A 23,599-nucleotide genomic window follows, 5' to 3' on the forward strand; every position below is an offset into this window, starting at 1 on the left:
GAAAAAAATTTCCAATAAAAAAATTTTCAAATAAATAAAAATAAAAAGGTCATTGGGTTAATTCAAGTCAAAATTAACCAGAATTTTGAGAACAAAAAAAAAACCGTTACTTATTTCATACTATAAACTTAAAACGAAAATTTGGGAAAATTACAGGAAACCAGAAATTGAAAACCAGAAATTGAAGTCTTAAAAAAGAGTTAAAAAATAAAAATAGAGAAATGTCAAATGTCAAAAACGAAATGTCAAAATTTTTTGACAGAGAATTTTTTAAACATTTCTTCCTTGTTCCTGGTATTTTATCTTACTTGAAATTTTTCTCTGGGACGCGAGTTTTGGCGCACCCTGTATTTTGTGATTCGTGCACAATGACTCTTTTTATTTTAATTATCAGTAACAATGAGTAATGTTGTGCAATAGGAAATTATTAAGAGAAAAATATTCATGAAGTGATAGCAACAATATTTATTACCAATTGCACTCATCGAAGCTATTGTTGTAATATAATTATTATTTCAAGAGGGCTAAAATGTGACTGTAATTCAAATTATAAAGAAATTAGAAACTTGTCTGGAACCTCAGGTGCCATAGGGATAAAATACCTATTATGTTTCAGTATTTCTGAGAATTAMAAAGCTGAAACTTTTCCGAAGCACATTTCAGTGACAATAATTGATAAATTCTGAAATAAATTATAAACAACTCATTTTTTCATCCTAAACGAGTCGCACATGTGTCCCGGTCTGTATCGTTGCTATGGAAACACGCATGTAACTATGCTAACACTCGAAAAATGTCATAGTAACAATTAAAAATTGCAGTGGCGGGTGATTTTTTTCTAAAAATTTTTTTGTGTGATGGGGCCCAAAGCCGTGAATCCGCCCCTGGCGCGCGCAAACATCCGCATCCAAGTTTGCGCATCCTTGATCGCTGTGATTTGTACACCCCTGAATGGCGTCATACCGCTCCGCTGCGAAAAGTAGTACGCGAATTATCGTCAAATTTCACTGAAAGTACGCATCGACAGCCGGTTTGTGTTGTCAAAATCGGTGTAACCGTTCTTGTATTGTGCGAAAGACAGTTGAGGGTGTTGAAAGTGGGGTTAATAGTCGTGTTTTGGGCGAAAACGCCCTGGTCTTGGGCGGCGCGGGGGGTCTCCTAACCTCGTCWACCGCCCATCATCCAAAGCCGGCTCGATGCCGGGGCGTGCAATGTGCTCATTTCTTCAGTATTTGTTGGGCCGTTCTAGCTCTCAGGCGTTCAGGTCTCTCCAAGAGATATTTTTCATAAGCATGTATACAAAGTTGCTCATAGAGATTAAGGAGAGTGGTTTTGTTAATAATAACGTGTGTTTCATATTTTCGTCGATCGCTTTTGTGTTACATACACCGTGTGTCCGAAAAAAACTGTAAAAACTGTACGAGAAGTGCTTTATTGAATACCTCGTAGCTTTAAGGTAAGTCATTTTGACATTTTGTCACTTGATTCTAATAATGCGATGCGGCGACGCCGCCAAATTGTGCAACAAGTTTATTCAACGCCACACTTAAATAAATCAATTTTTTAAACAAATTCGGTCATAAATTCCGAATTCCGACAATTTCAATCATTACACAACGTTGCCGCCATCGACCCGGTCTTAGACATTTACTAACTAGATCTACATTATTGTGTCTGAAGATGGGCGTAATGTCGACGAAACTTCGAAATTTCACATATGGTAGAGTAAAAAGCAATTACTTGTGTAGGTGCAACTTTCATCGGAAGTAGACACGTTTACAATATGTTTCACATTCACCGCCCGATTGAAAAAGTTGTTTTTACGACCTTGGTGATTTTTTCCTAGAAAAAATTAACGATTGGATGCACTGGAAAAGTGACAAAAACGCCCCAAAATAAACACGTGCAAGCGAATTCGGTTACTAGATTTTTCAGGGGAAATATCCTTTCAAGGACACGTGTCTGCCAAGCCAATGTGATAAATAATTTTTTTGCTTGTTAGTGGTTGATTTTCAACCCTTTTATCTSAAGTTTTGTAATTCCATWTTTCTTGGAATTTGTTGCACGTGTTCATAGATTATGGTCGGCGCCYGAGTGTARTTTTTATTTAAATAAACTTATTGTGTTGGATAAATAATGAAATTTGATGAAAAATTGTTAGTAGTAAGACGGCCTTGGTTTTATCACATTAATATGAATTTTTTTATTCATARATAATCACGATTCTAATTTCTTGAGTACATTTAACATTGCACAGATTTTCCCGCCTTCCATTGATTGCGTGACTCATGATAATTTCTTCGTAAGAGGATGATGATACAGCTTGGAGAACACAAGATTTTTTTTATATAAGTAAAAATTGTTAAAAGCCCAATATACAASAGAGAGACAACAATTTAACAAAATTAGAAAAAAATTTGTATACAACCCAGAAATTGTTCAAATTGCAATTTTCTTATGTTGCCCCCCTCTGGGAAAAGTTTCTACCAGCGCCCATGTTTAATGCAAAAACACAAACATTAGAGATAATAAAAACACTAAATATGTAGTTCTGAACAATTAGCTTTCTATTTTTAATATATATAGACAAGTAATTTATTTATAATAATAAGATAACAATAATAACAATTTTACAATATGAGGTTTTAATATTGATGCACGAAGCCAAGCTGAGTGCTTTAATAAAACTGAACAAATAATAAATACTGTACAAAAGTTTTTCGATTTGTCAAAATTCAAGAAATATGACAAAATTATTCCGAAAATAAATAAAACACTGAATAGATGAAGATAATTTTTGGGGTCTTCAAAAAAATTATTAAATGTGATTTGTGTTTTGAGAATGAAATTTTCCTTTATTTTTGAATGAAGTGATTTTTTTGTGAACAACTTATATGAAAATTTTTTTCATCAAAGTTGAATATAAAGTAGATAGTTGTAATCCTTAGATCATAGCCTTTATGAAAAAAATGGTTTTGTAGTGGGTTACCAAGAAAATTAAAAATTACAAAAATCAAAATCAAAAAAAAATATTCTTGATAAAACGTCCCATTTTTATAATATGTACTTTATGATTCATCAGTTAGTTTTTTTTAGAAAATGAATAGCTTTGGTTCCAAACTTTTTTATTCGCCCTGTATAAGACATTTCATTTTTTGACATCGTGATTGCTAAGAAATACTACAGACTTATTTCTTTAAAAGTAGTGAAAAGCTTAATTTTCTCAAAAGATGTTTTTATATACAGGGTGATTTTAAAAAATGGCAAGCACTGTAGAATTTTTATTTGTGGCCTGATTTAAAAAATTCAAAAAATATATTAAATTGTTTTTAATGTAGTATAAACTGACAAGTTTGGAATTTTTTAAAATCTCAAAGTATATTTTGGGCTATATTCAACTTTCTAATTTTAAATAGGAACCCATTTTTTTGTTTATAATTTGGAAGGTATTAGTTTCTTTGGTACAAATGTTTCACTTTTATTAGAAATTATTGTTTAATAAAAAGTATCAAGATTAAAAAAATAAATATAAAAATCTAGAGTACATAGTTTCTATGTATCTTTGAACACTTAATAGATGAAGGATAATTTTTGGGGTCTCCGAAAGACTAAAATTTTTGTGTTATTTTTGACGTCAAGAAAAAAATGAATTTTTAAAAAATATGCCAATGAAAAAAAACATGTTATACAGGGTGAATAAAAAGTATGGACCCAAATGAAAAAAATAATAATTAATAGAAATTGAAGTGATAAAAAAAGTGATCGTTTTTTGGGAATGACATTTTGTTTTATTTTTGAACGAAGTGATTTTTTTGTGTGATACATTTTTTTGATCAAAATTGAATTTAAAGTAGATAGCTGTAATCCCTAGATAATAGCCTTTGTGAAAAAAATGTTTTTGTAGTGGGTTGCCATTTAAAGAAAATAAAAAATTGCAAAAATCAAAAACAAAAGAACATTTCAAAAAAAAAATATTCTTGATAAAACGTCCAATTTTCATGATATATACTATACTTTATGATACATCAATTAGTTTCTTTAGTTTTGGTTCCAAACTTTTTTATTCACCCTGTATATATACAACACATTTCATTTTTTGACATCGTGATTTCTTTAAAGGTGGTGAAAAGCATAATATTTTCAAGAGACGTTTTTATATACAAGGTGATTTTTATAACACGGCAGGCACTGTAGAATTTTTATTTATGGCCCGATTTCAAAAATTAAAAAAATATATTAAACCGTTTTTCGTATAGTATAAGCTGACAACTTTAGAATTTTTTTAAATGTCAAAGTATATTTTGGGTTTTATTCAACTTTCAAATTTTAAATAGAAACCCAAATTTTTTTCTTCATAATTTGGACGGTATTAGTTTTCTTGGTATCAAAGTTGAAAAAAAAATTAAAAACCATGTGTTTGACCTTTTTTTTTTGAAAATAAAAAAATTAGAAAAAATTTCCAAACTCTGTGGGCTTGTCTGGGAAATGTCCCGTACGAATCAAAGCTGGGGTGCAGCCCATTACCATAAAACCCCCCAGATCTTGCCCCATCTTTGATTCGGTGGTAATTCATGAGTAATAGAAAAGCAGCTGCACTCTTCCTAATGTTTTCTTCTTTATTTCCAGCAGCTGCCGCTGTCTCGGCGGGAGCCTCAAGTCAGGGCAAAATTGTGATATTAGTGATAGTGACTTAAATTAGAACCAAATTGACGAATCCATGGCTGAATTTAAAATCGAGTTTGACGACGCCGCGACGTTAACCGACGACTATCTCCTGTCGGACGACATCTGGAAGCAGTTCCAAATCGAAGAAATGCAACTGCAATCATTACCATCGTCATTCGACTCCTCCTCCTCCTCCTCCTTCCTCTGCGACGAGAAAAACTGTCAAGTCAAATACGACTGCATGTGGAATGGCCACTGCAAAGGCGCCCATGGAAATCGAAGCTGTAATAGTAAGACGACACCTGGCGATGTCAAAACACCTGTCGTGCAGGTGCTAGGGCCCCAGCAGAGTCTCCTCAAGCCTGACCTCAAGTTGAGTGTCGATCCGAATACGGTTGTGCCGATGATGCCCTCATTGCACTACTCGATACAAACCCCACCGATTTCCGATGATGAGGACACCAAACCCACGCAAATTCTGCAAAGTTTGGTATCGGCACTTTCCGAAAATGAACTCGACGATGCCGATTTGTCCGATTATTTCAAAGATGATGACGCGTGGGGATTCTTCGATGATGGGTTAGACGAAGAAGAGGAGGAGGAGGAAGAAGAGGAGGAAGAAGAAGATGATGAAGAACAGAGAAAACATGAAAATGACATGAGGGCTTTCTACGCCGCCACTGATCATAGCTATCATAAGGGGACGGCGCCACTGCATTCCGCCAGTTTGGGCATCGATACCCCCTCAGACTCCGGTGAGTACCATTTTTGACATTTTTTGTGGCTTTATTATAAAAAAATATTGCCCGCCACTGGTTTTGAGTGTTACCATGACGACTGTAATTTTTACAATTTTGTAACTATGGTTTCATACTTGTTTCACTACATTCATTCATTTTGTAGAGCTTATTCCATATCTGGTGGCGAACTGACAGTGACAGAAAAGACAATTGGAGTGCGCTCACTTGCTTAAGATAAAAAAAATACATAGGCGTACTTTTTTTCTTTAAAAATTTTGAAGACAYTGATTGTTAGGATTATCATTATGTTTGAAAATTCTTTTCATGTGTTAACAATTTAATAATTTGTTCATTATTCTTCATCTTATGTATGAGAACCTACTTATTATAATTTWWAAAAAAAATAACAGTGGTTTTTAAATATTATTTCATACGACGCCTATGAACAATATTTTTTTTAATAGTAAACATATGTTTAGTGTCAAAATTCAGTCATTTTTGACAACGTCAGTTCGCCACCAGATTTGGAACAAGCTATAGTAACTCTGAATCATGTCATAGTCGACTCGTCAAAATACAAGTTTTTTTTCAAATATTTTATGAGGTTGCATTACGGAAAAAATATCTCATAACAACTGGATGCTTTTATTTATTTCATTACGTCAAAGTTTCTTTTCTAAAAATTGACTTGCGTTCTAAAAATTTCAAATTTGTGATAATTCTATAATTTTGACATTCAAACTCCGAATTCCGGTTTTTAAGTTTGAAATTTTGACTTTTAAATTCGAAATTTCGATTATTGCGTTCAGAATTCTGAAAATTTCCAAGTTTAAAACCCTTTTTGCAATTCCGACTTGTGAAGCTTTCTTAACCCGAATTTTCGGAATTTTCGTATTTTCAGATTTCAATCAAAATCTTTTTTCTTTTGTATTTTAAATTCCGACTGACGAATATTTTTTGAAAATTATGAATTCTAAGGATTTTCTCACTTGTAACCTAGAGATTGGAATTTTGATTTTTTGAGACTCATACTAGAAAAATCGACTTGAATTCTAAAAATTGAACTTTAAAATTTCAAATTTCTAAAAATTCTAATTCCAATTTAAAATTCTGATGTCTAAACCCGGAAGTTTGAAATTTTTGTATTTAAACTCAGAATTTAGATTCGTGCATTTTGAATTTAAAATTCTGAATTACTAATAATCTGAAAATGTGTTGTTCTGATATCTTAAAATACCAAGACTTTTTCCTTAGTTGGATTTTAGAGTTTTTTTGGATTTTTGAATTGACTTGATTTATAATCGGAAAATTCAACCCTTTTCAGTCCAAAAGAATAACTTTAAAAAACCGAAACTGTGATTTTTACACCGAGTTCTGATTTTATAAAAAAAAAAACAAAAATATAACAATGACTGAATAAAATCTTGTTTCACTACATTTCTATAGCAACATACAGGTTTTAGTACATTTTGTAGTAACCACATGAATCATGTCATAGTCGACTCGTCAAGGTTGGGCGAAAGGATTTTCAAAGTTCTTTAAAAACATTTTATGATTTAAAAAWTAAGTGCAATGCTTTTATTTATTTAATTACATAAAATGTTTCTAAAATTTTTCTTCACTGCTACTTCTAAATTGACATTTGTTGAAATTAATACATTAAAAAGAGGAAAATATTTAAGAAAAAATTTCATTTTTGATATTTTAATTAGCCAATGTTTAAATTTCGAATTTGAGTTTAAAAATGTTTACCCGCCACTGGTTTTGAGTGTTTCATTGATAACTTAATTTTTATATATTTTTTTTTGTAACTATGGCTTCATATCTGTTCCACTGCCTTTCTACAGAGTGGTTATAAATGATTTTCATCTAGCCAGCTGTGAATTTTCCATGTAAAATAAAAAAATGCCGCTTTATGAAAATAGGGGTACCTACTTGTTTTAACTCAAAATTAAAAAATCGCCGTTTAATAAGCGTCCTCTTCGAAAATAGACTTCAATTATAAACTTGTTTTCTTCCAAAGTATACATCATTATCAATTATTATTGGAAATTAGTTGAAACAATAAAAGTTTAATTAACAACCATTTATTATTAATTAATAAGTGACACTAATGACAGAACTAGAGCTTTCAAAAAAGTAGAGCGGCACAAATAAAGTTACATGCAAAAAAATTCCAAAGCTGGCTAGATGAAAATCATTTATAACCACTCTGTACATGCATGCAGTTGTGTCATAGCCAACTCGTCAAAGGAGAAAGAATTTTCAAAATATAACTTGTTTTTTTTTCCAAACATTTTATGATTGAGAAAATAAGTTTGCATTACTGAAAAAAATGTCTTATTGTAACAACTGGATGCTTTTATTTATTTAATTACGTAAAAGTTTCTATTCTGTCAAGAATTTTTATTCAGTTTCACTTCTAAATTGACATTTGTTAAAATTAATACCTTAAAAAGACGAAAATATTAAAGAAAAAATTCTTTTTTTCATATTTTTAAACAGCCAATATTTAAATTGTTAATTTGAGTTTAAAAATGTTTACCCGCCGCTGCTTTTGAGTGTTTTATTATCATTACTATGACAACCGTATTTTTTTCTAACCATAATCGTTTCACTACATTTCTATAGCAATCTGTACATGCATTTTACGTAACTATGGTTACATAGAGGTTTTAGTGCACGTTGTAGTAACCAGAGTAGAAATATTAAAAATTGACGTTTTTGCATAAAGCCAGTGTTGCCAATTTAATCACAAGTRACAGGCCACTTTATTGTAATTTTACACCGTAATTTCGTCGCGGCCAACTGTGACCCGATAAAAAGTACTAGGGTCTAAATCGGGTCGTGGTGTGCGATGTAATTATTTATAACGTGCGATCTATAGTGTCTTTTTTTTAAAGCATCAAGGCCACCACGATTTCACAATTTTTTTGCTATTAATACTTTAATATTTATCTATTGACGCTCGTAATGTCCGAATTTAACTCGAATTGGATGCGTTCACCTCTGACATATTAATGAGGTTGTGAGTGATTGGAAAATTTTTCAAGTTTGATAAAAATAATACAATTCCGTTATGGACAATTTTTAGTGTTTTTCCTGTTTCGATTCTATTTCTAGTATGTAGTTTTATCGCGAAAAGCTGTTTTAAATGTAAATTTTCAATGCGTTGAGTGGAATTCCATTGCAAAAGCAGCAAAATGGAAAGGCAATGGAATGCAACACGCCGGAATCCAGTCATCAAATATTAGTCATTTAACCGGCCGGTCTCTTGGAAATAACACCACGTGATTGGAATATAAAAAGTTTCGAGTTGAATGGTTGCGTCTAGGCGCCTTCTTCTCCCGCCAAATGCGCACGCATTTACTATATGCAACGAACTCCTCTACTATGCAACGTATACAACGTCTCGTTCATACAGAGATAATCACTGAAAACGGTTTTGATTCATTGATCGATGATACACAATTGCGACATGTGTGTTGTTTACATGTTGTTGGGAGTATTTCCGGTTGATGGAATGCGAGACAAGGGTCAAAAAAGCGTTATTTTTCCACTAAGTGGCCTTCCCGAGTTGGTATTAAACGAGATTAAAGGTCAGGGTGGTACTATCTCGTGGGTTGCGTAACGAAGGATTTTCCTTTTAGGGACAAAAATAGATTTTCATTGGCGATTAGTATCAAAAAATGCGTGAATAAAAATGAGAAAATATCAATTCTATAAAATTATTGAAATATTTTTACAAATTTATATTTTTTCAAAGTTTGGGAATTCTAAACATGGAACTTCGAAATTTCAGATTTCCGAAAGTTCTAATTTTGAAGTTGCGATTTATTAATTTAATTCTGATTTTTCAAAAATTTTTTAACTTTGATCTAGCTTGATATTTAATCAGAAAATTCACCGCTTTTTAGTTCAAAAAAAGAACTTTAATAAATCGAAAATATATTTTTTTTACATCCATCGTTAATTAAGTCTGAATTTTGAATTTTAATTCGAGTATTTTAATGGGTGAATTTTGAGGTTTTGAATTGAAAGGGACTTCGTAAAAAAATTGGCTCTCATGCTACAAAAATCGACTCGAGTTCTAAACATGAAGCTTTAAAATTTCAAGTTTCTAAAAATTCTAGTTCTAATTTAAAATTCTAACGTCCAAATTCGGAAATCCGATTGTAAAGTTGGAAATTTTGACGCAGAATTGAAATTCTTGCGCTTTGAATTGGAAATTCTGAATTTTGAAAATTCAAACTTTTGTAAATTTCAATTGGATTTTTTTAACAATTCTCCTAATAACCTGAAAATTTTGAAATTGCGATTTGTTAATTTGATTCTGATTTTTCAAAATTTTAAGACTGAAATTTTTCCTTTATTTGAATTTTGTAACTTTGACCTAGCTTGATTTTTAATCAGAAAATTCACCACTTTTTAGTTCAAAAAATGAGCTTTAATAGATCGAAATTATATACAAAGTTCCAATTAATTAACATCGTTAATTAAGTCTGAATTTTGAATTCGAGTATTTTAACTTTCTGAAAATAAAATGGGGGAATTTTGAGTTTTTTAACAATCTTAAAAAAATTTGAATTTTACAGGACTTCGTAAAATGGAATTTGCTTTCTGAATTCAAAATATGAGACTCTCAAGCTACAAAAATCGACTTGCGTTCTAGAAATTTCTAAGTTTAATGAGATTTTTACACCGTTCAAATTTTATTTCACATGTATTTCTTATCGGTTCTCTTTATTAAAAAAGTGCAATTAAAAAAAAGCAAAAGAAAAAATATAAAAAAAATTCTACAATGACAGGATGAAATCTTGTCTTATTCTGGAATATTTTTACAAATTTATATTTTTTCAAATGGGAATGTTAATAATTTTGAAAATGGAACTTCAAAATGTGAAATTTCCAAGTTTTAGATCAGGAATTTCTCCAGAACTCTAATCTGGGAATTTTAAGTAATTTTGATTTATAAACGTAATAATTTCAAACTCAGAGTTTAGATTCTTGTGCATTTTGAATTGGAAATTCTAAATTTTAAAATTACCAAGTCTAAACTCCCTAAATTCTGTCCCAAACTCAACAAATATTCCCAAAAAAAACTTGATTTATAATCGGAAAATTCAACCCTTTTCAGTCCAAAAAAAAACCGAAAATGTGATTTTTACACAGAGTTCTGATTTTATAAAAAAATTCTACAAAAATATAAAAATGAGAGAATGAAATCTTGTCTTAATTTTCAAACTTATATTTTTCCAAAGTTTGAGAATTTTAAAAATCTTGAAAATTTCATTTCTATGAAAATCCTAATTTAAAATTCTGAATATAAGAATAAGTTAAAATTCCAAACTTGAAAACCAGAATTCCGGGTTTGGACGTCACAAATCACGAATTTAGACGAAATTTGACTTTAATTCAGAGCTTTTGAACTGTGAATTCATGATTTTCAGTTGTGCATTTTATTGTTTGTGTGGTAAAACAATAAACAATCCCATTACCATGCGATAACTCCTCTTAAGTGGACCACTAACATCGATTACCCAAACATTGTTTATATTTTTCCTGTTTTCGGGTGTTAATCTCTTGTAAACTCCCGAATAGTAGTACATAATTCAAGACCACACGTGCCTTATTATGTCTTATCTCGCTTTCATAATAATGCTAAAGTAAATTTAAATCACCTCGTAGGTAGTGTACAAATTTCTTTGCACAATGCAGAATTAATTGTAAGAAAACTTTCTTCATTTCGAACATATGGTCACTTAATTCTTGTTATTACCTCGTCAAAATGATGGTTTTGGGGCCCTAACTACCCACAGAGAGATATGACGCAATACGCCATCTGTGCCCCCATGATATCAAAAATCTCGAGACATTTGTTCGGCGCCTTGTCGAGAGGAAGGTTAAATAATCAGAATTTTCGAGATATGTTATCACAATTTGTGCACTGTAGTATTATAAAATCCAACACGTGTCGTTGGTGTAAAATTAGCAACACTGTAACGTTTCATTGATAAAGCAGCGTATTTTTTATCACAGAGGGTCGTAAAAGGTTAGCTCATTTGGAAAACAATCGCTACAAGTAGGTTAAATGTGACATAACAGGTTTCTTCACCCATTTTCCCTCCCTGCATAAATAAATTTTCTTCATTTTCTTCACCTCAATTCAAGAATGTCACGCACACGTGTCTTGTATGACCTTAAATTTAATTGTTAATATATTCGTCTGGCTATTTTTAAGTTAATTTTTGAATGTAAATCACCCAACTTATTGGTTTTGGTTCAGATCCTTCCATATTTCCTCTTAATTTATTGCGTGAATTAAACTTTTAGATTTCTGAGACGTGTTTAAGGGCCGCGAAAGCGGAAGTGCCCTATTTTCGGAATTTGGGGTCAGGAGACGGTAATTACAAACAGAAATTAACGAGTTGTTTTCATGCCAAACGCTAAAAAAAAAACGAAAAAGCTATTTTGATTGGCTGAAAAAAATTCACATTAAAAGCTTTTGGAGAAAAAAAATGTATTCAAGATTCACAGAAAGAGAAAAATCGGAATTCCGGCTAAAAAGGCAGAATTCCTACTTTAAAATTTGAAAATTTCTGATTTTCAAATTGTAAAATTTAGAGCTGTATTTTTGTTAATTTTTATAAATTTGAACTTTGAAAATTCTGACTTGTAATCCAGGAAATTGGAATTGTGATACGGAAATCCTGATTTAGGTTTCTAATTGGTGTACATTTTTTTTTTCAAAATTTATTTAGAGAAAAATAGTGAAAACGTGAATCTTTCATTTCTAACCCGGAATTGTGCTTTTAAAATTTGGAATTTTGAGTGTTCAATTTCCGTCGAAAATTCTGATTTTTGAACTGGAAATTTGGAATTTTGAAACTGAATTCAGAGCTGTGTTTTTTTTTTAATTCTGATAAATTCGAACTTTTAATCACAAATCTCACTTTTGTAATTAAGAATTTTGATTTACAAAAGAAAAAAATTGGAATTGTGTACTTTTTTTTCAAAATTTATTTAAATTTGGATTTTTTACTTGACTCCATCCAAAATTCTGACTTTAGAATTGGAAACTCTAAATTTATGTCCTGAATTTCCACTGAAACGTTGAATTCAGAGCTGTATTTTTTTAATTTTGATAAATTCAGACTTTTAACCACAAATTTCACTTTTTTAAACTAGGAATTTTGAATTTTAACCCAAGAATTCTGACTTAATTCTTATAAACTAGGAAATTGGAATTGTCAAGGTTATAACAGAAAATGGTGTAAACCTGAATCTTTGATTATAAATTTATGTCCTGAATTCCCACTGAAACTTTAAATTCAGAGCTGCATTTTTTAAATTTTAATAAATTTGGACTTTTTGGTTTTTTTAACTAGGAATTTTGAATTCTATTCTAATTCAGGAAATTGGTATTTTAGCATGCAAATCCGGAGTTCAGTTTTTTATTAGTTTTTTTTTTTTCAAAATTTATTTAAAGACAGAGAGTAAATGTGAATTTTTGATTTCTGAACCCCAGAATTGTGCTTCCAATTGTTTTTGGTCTCAAAATATAGACTCCATTCAAAAGTCTGACTTTTAAATTAAAATCAAAATTTTGCTCCGAATTTTTTATTTCTATACCCGGAATTCTTTTTTTTAAATTTGAAATTTTGACTTTTTAACTGAAAATCTAGATTCCATCCAAAATTCTGACTTTTGAATTGTAAATTCTAAGTTTATGTCCTGAATTTTCACTGAAGCGTTGAATTCAGAGCTGTATTTTTTATTTTTCATAAATTCGGACTTTTAATTACAAATCTCATTTTTAATTTAGGAATTTTGAATTCTATCCCAAGAATTCTAACTTAGAAACCAGGAACCTGGAATTGTGACATGTATCCAGATTTCAGTTTGTTTTTTTTTTCAAAATTTATTTAAAGAGAAAATGTGAATTTTTTATTTCTGAACCCCAGAATTGTGCTTCCTATTWTTTTTTTTTGACTTCAATTCAGAGATCCATCCAAAAATCTGACTTTTGAATTGAAAATTCTAAATTTTTATGTTGAATTTTTGATTTTTAAACTCGGAAATTTTAAATTCTGACCTGTTTTTTTTAATTTGAACTAATTCGGACTTTAAATTTCAAATATCACTTTTTTAAACTAGGAATTTTGAATTCTAATCCAAGAATTCTGACTTGGAATTGTGACATGCAAAACCGTATTTTGGTGTATTTTTTTTCAAAATTTATTGAAATTTGGAATTTGTACTTTTCAATTCAGTACATTGACGTCATCCACAATTCTAACTTTCGAATTGGAAATTCTGAATTTTTGTCCTGAATTTCCACTGAAACGTTGAATTCAGAGCTGTATTTTTTAAATTTTCATAAATTCGGACTTTAAATCTCACTTTTTTAAACTAGAAATTTCAAATTCTATCCCAAGAATTCTGACTTATAAACATGCAAATCCGAATTTCAGTTTTTTTATTAGTTTTTTTCCAAAATTTATTTAAAGAGAAAAAAGATTAAATGTGAATCTTTGATTTCTGAACCCCAGAATTGTGCTTCCTATTTTTTGACTTCAATTCAAAATATAGACTCCATCCAAAATTCTGACTTTGGAATTTAAAACTTTTGTACCTACCGAATTTTTGACTGAAAAAAAAATTCACTGAAACTTGAATTCAGAGCTGTATTTTTTAATTTCAGTAAATCTGGACTTTTAATCTCAAATTTCACTTTTTCAAACTACGAATTTTGAACTTATAAACCAGGAAATTCGAATTCAAATTCATTATTATTTTTTTCTCACCACCACGGAAAATTTAAAGTGCAGAGGTTACCAAGTCATCAATATTGACCCTGCTCCACGCTTAATCAATGCACTTTACTAAAGTTGAGGTTTTAAAATTCCTTCCTAGAACCCATACCAGTTATGGTATCCGGGTTTTGACCAATAAAAACCCAAAGTTGGGCAAAAAATCGTCTGAAAACGCGACCCTCTGAAATTTGTTTACGGTCGCGTCCATCGTAAACAAGCAAAATATTAATAAGAAGTATTCTTGTGTGTGAGAATGTTGCGCAAATGCCACGACCCACCGAACAAGTCGCGACCTGTCTGTTCCCTCCCGGCAGCTGTTGCAGACAAAGTCTAGTCGGCGGTGGCCTTTCTCCTCATCCCAAAAGTAGAGTAAATCCGGGAGAGGTGGAGCGCTTGGAAATACAGGCTGTCCCAGCGAGTTGAAAAAGCCCATTAGTGACCTTTAAATGGTAAAATTAAAAGAAAAATATATGGGACATTGATATATATTTTACATATATTTTTGTACATTTATAAAATGCATAAACATATCTTTGTAAAACAATAAACAAAAAACCGTTTTTATTTAAGAAAAAAATTATTAGTATGGTAATCTCAAAAGTTTAAACAATTAATTAAAACAAAAAATATTTTGGCTCCTTTACAACCTTTGAACATTAATTAATTTATTTCCAAAAAAACTGGTAGTTCACTCAAAAAAAATTCTTTAATTTTTGTAAGTCATTTTTTTAATCAAAAAGTGTGAGGTTTACAAAACAAAATTTTGCATTGCAACAATTCTTGTAACAAGCTCGTTGTCTAAAAAAAAAAAATGTGGTAGGTTTCCATAAAAAAAAAGTTACTATGTTTATCTCGTAAGTATAAACAATTCATTGTTATTCAAATTTTTTTTTGAATAGCATTTTTATAGCCATTGCATACCTATAAATTTATTTGCCAAAAAATTTGATAGTTTCGCCAGAATAACATCGTTTCCAGACTTTTGGACCAGTCTGTATACTAATCTATCCATCGCCTAAAATTATTTTTAACTATACAGCGTGTCTCAAAAATTAGTTACAATACAAACTTGTGTTTTTTTAAATGAAACACCATATGTTTCTTGGCGTTTTTGGATGTAGATTTTTGTGACGATTTTTTTAAGCCAAACTTTTATTGGTCGATTTTGCTCAGTTTTAAAAATAAGGCGGTTTTTGTGCACTTTTTAAAAATTTATTACACAAAAACTAAGACTAAGAAATATTTTTTTTACTACCGCAAAGAAAAAAGTACAAGATACAAGGTTGTAACATTTTTTACAAAAGTAAATTGAAGAGAAAAAAAGGAGAAAAGATAAACAAACAGTATTAACTGCAAACAAACAGATTAGTTATTGTATTATTTTAAAAAAGTAAAGAAAATTTCAATAATACGGCAGAAAGTATAAAAGTTAGGAGAATAGAACAAAGACAAGAGATGAAACTGCACAAAAGTATTTTATATAAAAAGACACATTTTTTAATTTTTATTGTTCCTTTTGAACAACATATTTGTTCTCCATTTCCCTGAATTTTTTAAAATAGTTTTTTAAGAACGATGAAAAGTGAATGTTGTTCTGTGAGACATTGTGTAATTTTTTCACATTGTTAATTTATATTAAAGAAAGCACAATAATATTTGTTCAGAAATTTTTGCAAGACAAACAATTAAAAGTAATCAGTATAATATAATATTTTGCACAGTAAAAAAGTAGTAGTTCAAAATAATGATATATTTCTCATAGTAAAATAACATAAAAACATCAATTACCTGGAATGAAACAAAAAATATAAGAAAAGAGAGAAAAGAAAAAACTATAAACAAAAAACCTGAGATATTAAAAAAATCGTTTTTTTTGTAGTAATAGTAAAAAATCAGAGAACAAAAGTAAGTTAAAGAGAAAAAAAGAATAAAAAAAGTAGAATCAACTGGAAGCAAAGTAATTAATTATTGTATTGGTTTAAAAAGGTAAAGAAAATTTTAATAATTCGGCAGAAAGTGGAAAAGTGAAGAGAATAGAAAAAAACAAGAGAAGAAACTGCAAACAATTTGTAATTACAATTTTTTTAATTTTTATTGTTTTAGTTTTTTGAACAACAAACAGGGTGTTCCAGTTTGTTGAAAAAGTCCATTGGTGACCTTTAAATGGTGAAATTAAAAAAAATTATATAGGACATTGATAGAAACTAATCTAGTCTATCGCCTAAAATTATTTTCAACTATACAACATGTCCCAAAAATAAGTTACAATACAAACTTGTGTTTTTTTAAATGAAACACCATGTTTTTAGCGTTTTTGGATTTTAATTTTTAAGACAATATTTTTAAGCTAAACTTTTGATTTTGTTTAGTTTTAAAAATAAGACGGTTTTTTTGACGAAAACGTGCACTTTTTAAAAATTTATTACACAAAAACTAAGACATCTAAAAATATTTTTTTTACTATCGCAAAGAGGAAGGTACAAACTATAAAAGGTTGTAACATTTTTTTAGTGTGTTACATTTGCAAAGATAAAAAAATTAAAGCGTTTGTTAAAAGTTCAATAACTTAAAATATAACAATAGTTTTAGCTGTCTTAGTTTTTGTATAATAATTTTTTTAAAAGTGCATGTTTTCGAAAAAAAACCATCTTATTTCTAAAACTAAGCGAAATCGAGTAATAAAAGTTTAGCGTAAAAACATTGTTTTAAAAGGCTACATCCAAAAATGCAAAAAAACATAGTGTTTTATTAAAAAAAAACAAGTTTGTATTGTAACTTATTTTGGGGACATGCTGTATACTTGAAAATAATTTTAGGTGATGCACTAGATTAGTATCTATCAATGTCTATATAATTTTACCATTTAAACGCAACTACCCTGTATGTGGTCCAACTGTCCCGACCTTACCCTATTTGTAAATTTGCCCGCCGTCTAGCTCATCATGAATGATTTTCTTTCGCGATTCGACCTTCGAATTACGTCGGTGGTCATCGACATTCGAGAAGGACACCCGAAATCGCGAACATTGCTCTTATCACGACGCAATTTGATAACATAGTGGCATGTATGCAAAATCGAAAGGCCAAGGAAAGAATAGGTCGATATTTGTGATTTTAATTTTGAGAAGAAGAGAGAGAGAAAAAAATGTGTAATACACGTGGGAGAAACGATTAATCGAATTGGGTTAAAAGTGATAATCTGCAATTTTGTTGCTAGTGATAAAAGCCGACACTTATCGAAACTAATTTATTACGGTCATTAAGTTAGTATTTACCTAGGAGCGATTACGCTACCAAATTACTTCATTTTTATGATTCGATAAAAATTATTATTACCTTTGATTCGCCTCATCTACACACGGTTTTCGACCGTTTCAGGGTCACCAAACATATTTTAATAAAAATCTGAAAATTTCGCTTTTCAAGCTTTGAAATTTCGGTTTAAATTAGAATTTCGGTTTAAAAAGTAAGTCTAAACTCGTTTATTTTTCGTTTCGTTTCGGATTGGAAACTAGAGAATTCAAAATTTTGGGAATATTTGTTGAGTTTTGCGACAGAATTTAGGGGGTTTAGACTTGTGAATTTAAAAATTTAGAATTTCCAATTCAAAATGCACAAGAATCTAAACCCCGAGTTTGAAATTTTTATGTTTATAAATCAAAATTACTTAAAATTCCCAGATTGGAGTTCTGGAGAAATTCCTGGTTTAAAACTTGGAAATTTGACATTTTGAAGTTCCATTTTCAAAATTATTAACATTCCCAAGTGTGAAAAAATATAAATTTGTAAAAATATTCCAGAATAAGACAAGATTTCATCCTGTCATTGTAGAATTTTTTTATATTTTTTCTTTTGCTTTTTTTTCAATTGCACTTTTTTAATAGAGGCAACCGATAAGAAACACATGTAAAATAAAATTTGAACGGTGTAAAAATCTCATTTTCGGTTTTTTAAAGTTATTTTTTTGAACTGATTGCGATTATAAATCAAGTCAATTCAAAATTCCAAAAAACTCTAAAATCTAAAAATCTCTAAAATCTCTAAAATCAGATTATTAGTAGTTCAGAATTTTAAATTCAAAATGCACGAATCTAAATTTGAGTTTAAAAACAAAAATTTCAAACTTCCGGGTTTAGACATCAGAATTTTAAATATTAATCAGAATTTTTAGAAATTCGAAATTTTTAAGTTCCATTTTTAGAATTCAAGTCGATTTTTCTTATATTAGTTTCAAAAAGTAAAAATTCCAATCTCCAGGTTACAAGTGAGAAAATCCTTAAAATTCATAATTTTCGAAAAAATTCGTCAGTTTAAAATACAGAACAAAAAATATTTCGATTAAAATCTGAAAATTCGAAAATTCCACTATTCAGAAAGTCAAAATTCTGGATGCAAATCGAAATTCAAAATTCGGGTTAAGAAAGTTCCAACAGTCGGAATTGCAAAAAGGGTTTTAAACTTGAAAATTTTCAGAATTTTGAATTCAAGAATCGAAATTCAGAGTTATAAAGTCAAAATTTCTAACTAAAAAATCGGAATTCCGAGTTTGAACTCAAAATTTTAAATTAGAACAACAATTTTCAGAAATTATGAATTCAAAAGGCAAAATTTAGAATTTCCAATTCAAAATGCAGAAGAATCTAAACTCTGAGTTTGTAATTTTTATGTTTATAACTTGAAATTACTTAAAATTTCTAGATTATAGAAAAACGAAATTTTTGATTTAAAACTTGGAAATTTCACATTTCCAAATTGTAAAATTCGGACTAAAAAGTCATATTCTGGTTTAGGAATTTAGAAATTTTTTGATGTAAGTCTAGTTTTGAGTTCGAAATTTTGAATTCCATATCACAGAAATTCGTGTTCATATCTCAAACTTCAAACCGAATTCTCGATTAAAACTTAAAAAATGTAGTTTCCAAATTCAGAATCTTAAAATTCGAAAATTTCATTTTTAATTTGACCCAATTGTGAATTCGCAAATTGATAATATTTATCATTTTTTCGTGGAAGATTGTAAATAGACTCATCGTATTATCATCAATCACCGGCTTGTGGTTTGCGTTTTTTACATTATTTGCAATTTTTTTAATCTGTCATTTCCCACAAACTTGTGTAAATATTTGTTTTCGAGGTCAATTTTCCAAACCTTGAGAGTTCTTTCCCCTCTCGGAAAATTTGTTTTATTTTCGTCAAATCAAAGCGCTTTCCTCGCGTAACCTAAACCGGCTTTACATGTTGCACATTTTCTATTAATTTCGAGCTAGTGGTAAACCGATCCCATGGATATTCGTTACACTTCCGTTTCGTTTTGTGCCCATTCATGGGTTTGAAGGGTTAGCATGGGAAAATTCCTCGTGGCATTGCCCTTTCGCAAGGAAGCACACTCGTCCTTTTTTCTCCTTCTTCTTGCCCTCCACAGGTGTTCAAAACACTAAAACTATTAAAAATTTCTGCTTCAGCCCCCTTTTTTGACCTCAACAATTCCAGTTCCTGTTTTTCGACAAATGGATTTCCGCTATTTACCACCGGCGTTAGATAATGCCCAATATTTCTTAACGTCTTATCTTATCTCAAACTAAGCCATGAGAACGGCCCTGATAAAATTATTTTAAATAAATTAAAGAAAAAAAAAATTAAACAAGTGTCCATGAATTATTTAACACATTTGCAAGGTTTATTAACCTTTTCGGAAAATTACATTCATGTTTCATGATCACCCAATCTTCAAGGACGTGAAATCAAGTGTGAATGATAACTAAAACACGACTTTTTATTGTAAATATTAAACGATAAAAAAAAATTTTCACACCCGCCACTGGCACGCACCGGCCCCAAATTTCTATTACTATGACAACAATGTCATAGTAATTTTATTACCATGGTTACGTTTTAAACTTCCGTACATTTCCATAGCAACTGGACGAATTAGCGAGCATGTGCGACTCGTCTCGGGCCGAAAAAGGGTTAAGATTGTAATTTTGCGTTGCCAAAAAATGTGTCAGTGCAGCGTGTCCGCGTGGGTGGGTTAATCTCCTAGTGACCCTGACGGGTGAGAAACGGCCTGCTGTGATAATAAATTCTGCGTGCACGCATGCCAGACTACTAGATGTCCCGCGCATTTTTTTTTCATTCATTATGTCAAGGTCGCCGACGTCTATTACACGTGTTCGGCTTCCTGTCGCCGTCGCGTTGCGAAATTTAACGCACGCGCGTCCGATGGGAACCCTTTCGATTTTTTTTTCTTCCGTCTAACGGAAAAGGACTTCCTTTGAAGATCAGAGTTGGCTGGGTGTGAGAAATCGGCAAGTCCGCAACCGTGGCATTGACATTTGGATGTTTAAAAAAAGATTTTGCGTGTTTGTAAAATTTTTGATATTTTTAGAGGTCGGATGATAAAAAGTAAAAAGTTCAAAGGATTTGGTGATAAAGTGATATTTAGTATTTTTATGAGTTATGAAAAATTACTTTTTCGGAAAAATGACCATTTTTGTAATTGTAATTCACCAAATTTATAGTTCTTGGAACTAGTAATCTAATTTCGTTTTAATGTTTTTCGTTTAAAATACGTTTCGTGATTTATTCACATTGTCACGAACTCGTGTTCTAAGTAATAAAACAGTATTTTCTCAATGGTCTTTTTGCGAACTAAAATTTATTATTTTTTATGTTCAACCTTTTTTTTTTAAAAAGCTATTTTTATTTTTTCTCAAAAAGTTGAGGGTTGCATTTTTGTTTTCCTAGATATGATTTCCTGAAATTTTAAGTTTTAAGCGAAAAAATACGTATTTTGAAAAAAGAAACGATTTTTTTGTTTTTGTTTTCAAAATATTCGTTGGTTTTGACAATTAATTTAAATGAGTTTTATTTTTATATTTGGAAGTATTTTTTGTCTTTTTTTGTGGTTTCTTTTTCTGTTTTTGTATGTCTACATTTCGCTTGCTATGATTTATTTTTTATTCTTTCAAAATTTTCATATTTACAAAAACTGAATATAATATAACTTTTGAAGTTTCTTAATTCAAATCTGAAAATATTTCTCCGTTTTTATTTTTTAATCATTCTCGAGACAATTTTTGTTTTTCAAGTTTAAATTTTGAAATATGTAATTTAAGGCTTTTTTTCTTTTTCTTAAAATTGTCATTTTTTCTGTTTCCGATTTCTTGAAATTTTCGAAAATTTAAAATATGTTGTTGAAGTATAACGATTTTTGTTTTGTTTTTCAAAATCCTCGTTTTTCTAGTTTTTTTAATGAAATTTTGATTTTTTCATTTAACAATCTCGAAATTTCGGATGGTTTGATTCTTGTTAAAACATGAAAATATATATTTGTGGGTGATTAAAGTTTTTTTAACCCTGAATTAGATTTTTTTTTTATTAATTTGCAAATGTTTTCTTATTTATTTGAAAATATTTGAGGAGAAAATAGAAGAAAAATGTTTTAATTAGTTGAAAAGTTTTCTGTAATATAGAAAATTCCGTTTTGGAGTATAAGTATTTATTAGTCGTGTTCCTCTTAATTTTCGAAAATATTAAATCGTTTTTTTTATGAACTTCATCAAAGTCGATTTTTATTCGAAACGCGAGCCCTGAAACACCCAACAATTTAAATTTAAAATTCCATTTTCTTCTAATTTATTAATTCCGTTTCGTTATTCATTCCCGCCACCGACCTTATCAATATTCACCAATAAAAACCCAAATTTATTCTAATTATTATCAATTAACATTTCGAAAAGGTAAAACGTAACATTGCGTCGTATCTTTTTTTAAATTTCATTACGCAATAGGTTAGACGAGAATTGCGTCGCGCCGCCGACCTTGAGACACCGCCAAATTCCCCTTGTCGGCGGRGGCGGCGGCGGTGGCGGCGGGAAAACCCCCACATACCGATCGTTGCGTGGGCGTCGGCTTACGCATCGCTGTGGACCGCAGTCGTAAAAGCCCCCATGTCTAAATTTATCGACGCGGCAAATGACCTCGGCGGCGAGACGACGCATAAGGTGGCAGCCCCCAGGAGGGGTCGCCGGCCCGCTAGATTAGGTGGCACTTGTCAAAATCTGTTTCGGTGTTACCAGGTGTGGTGAAATTTCACCAAATCTGGTGAAAAAAATCTAATCTAAAATCTGGTAATTTTTTGGAAATGTGAAAATTGTTTTTCGAGCAGAAAATTGATTATTTCGTCAATTTTTTTCAAAAAAGTTTTTTGAAATAGTTTGCTTTTAACAAGAGTTATTTTTGTCTTTTTCGAAACTTTTTCAGCAAAAAAAAAAAAGAAAAATAACCCGAGAATGTTAAGCACGTTTTTGTGCTACAATTTCAGGTTTTTTGCAAGATTTCGCTAAAACGAACTGAAAAATCAACATATTAAGTCGAAAATTACATTAATTTTGCAGTTTTAGCACGTTTTTCAGATAGAAAAGCAATTATTTTGCAAAATTGTGTTAAAAACTAGCCACAAATTCAACTAAATAGCCCAAAAACGGCGTTTTTTTGTCTTTTCCGAGTGTTTAAGAATGTTTTTGAGAGATTAAAAAATTATAAAATTAAATCGAAATTGATATCATTTTTTTAAAGCTTGTTTTGCTTCATTTATTTTGCAAACACGCACAAAAAATCACAAAAAGGATTGATATTGATCTTATTTTGTTTATTTCACTCAATTTTTGAGCAAAATTAAGACAAAATAAGCTGAGAAACTACAAAATTTGACCGAAAATGCTTTTAAGCACTTTTTTGTACTAAAATTTTGTTGGAAACAAGTCGAAAAATCACAGAATTAACCCGAAATGTTTTGCTTTTTTTCAAGAGTTTAATTTCACTAGATCTGGTGATATTCGTGTTAGTCTGGTGAAAAAAAATTCTAATATCTGGTAATTTTTTGGTAATGAAAAAATTATTTTTTGAGCTGAAAATTGATTGTTTCGTCGATTTTTTTCAAAAAAGTCTGTCAAATTGGCTAAAAATAGTTCTATTTGCTTTTAACAAGATTTATTTTTGCCTTTTTCGAATACTGTTTCAGCTAGAAACACAAAATTTCGTTAATCCAATCTAAAAATTCAACAAATTCGACCCAAAACGGCGTTATTTTTGCCCTTTTCAAGTGTTTTTGTGATAAAAATAACGAAAATTTTAAAAATTTTCTTGAATTAAATCGAAATTGATATCATTTTTCATTTATTTTWAAAAATTTTGTCCAAACGCTTAAAAATCACAAAAACAATAATTGATATTGATATTATTTTTTTATTTGTTTCACTCGATTTAACTGATTTTTGAGCAAAAAAAAAGAAAAATAAGCGGAGAATATTAAGCACGTTTTTGTGCTACAATTTCAGGTTTTTTGCAAGATTTCGCTAAAACGAACTGAAAAATCAA

At 30.1% G+C, this 23,599-nt stretch overlaps 1 protein-coding gene across 2 annotated transcripts in view; it reads left to right on the top strand.

Annotated features, from left to right (window-relative positions):
- The first annotated feature begins 1,219 nt into the window (after positions 1-1,219).
- LOC123014960 (transcriptional regulator Myc-like) overlaps positions 1,220-23,599 on the top strand; it is a 31,119-nt gene continuing 8,739 nt past the window's right edge. Inside the window, exons 1-2 of one of the 2 annotated variants that reach the window (XM_044414312.1) lie at positions 1,220-1,456; positions 4,627-5,420. In XM_044414312.1, coding sequence (XP_044270247.1) covers positions 4,718-5,420 — 703 coding nt within the window. In that variant the 5' untranslated portion in view covers positions 1,220-1,456; positions 4,627-4,717. The remainder of the gene's footprint in view (positions 1,457-4,626; positions 5,421-23,599) is intronic. The other variant, XM_044414313.1, reaches the window with a different exon arrangement.

This window comes from Tribolium madens, unplaced genomic scaffold, assembly GCF_015345945.1.
Source record: "Tribolium madens isolate multiple individuals breed KSU strain unplaced genomic scaffold, Tmad_KSU_1.1 Scaffold_97;HRSCAF=244;Tcas5.2_LG3a, whole genome shotgun sequence".
Taxonomy (NCBI): Eukaryota; Metazoa; Arthropoda; class Insecta; order Coleoptera; family Tenebrionidae; genus Tribolium; species Tribolium madens.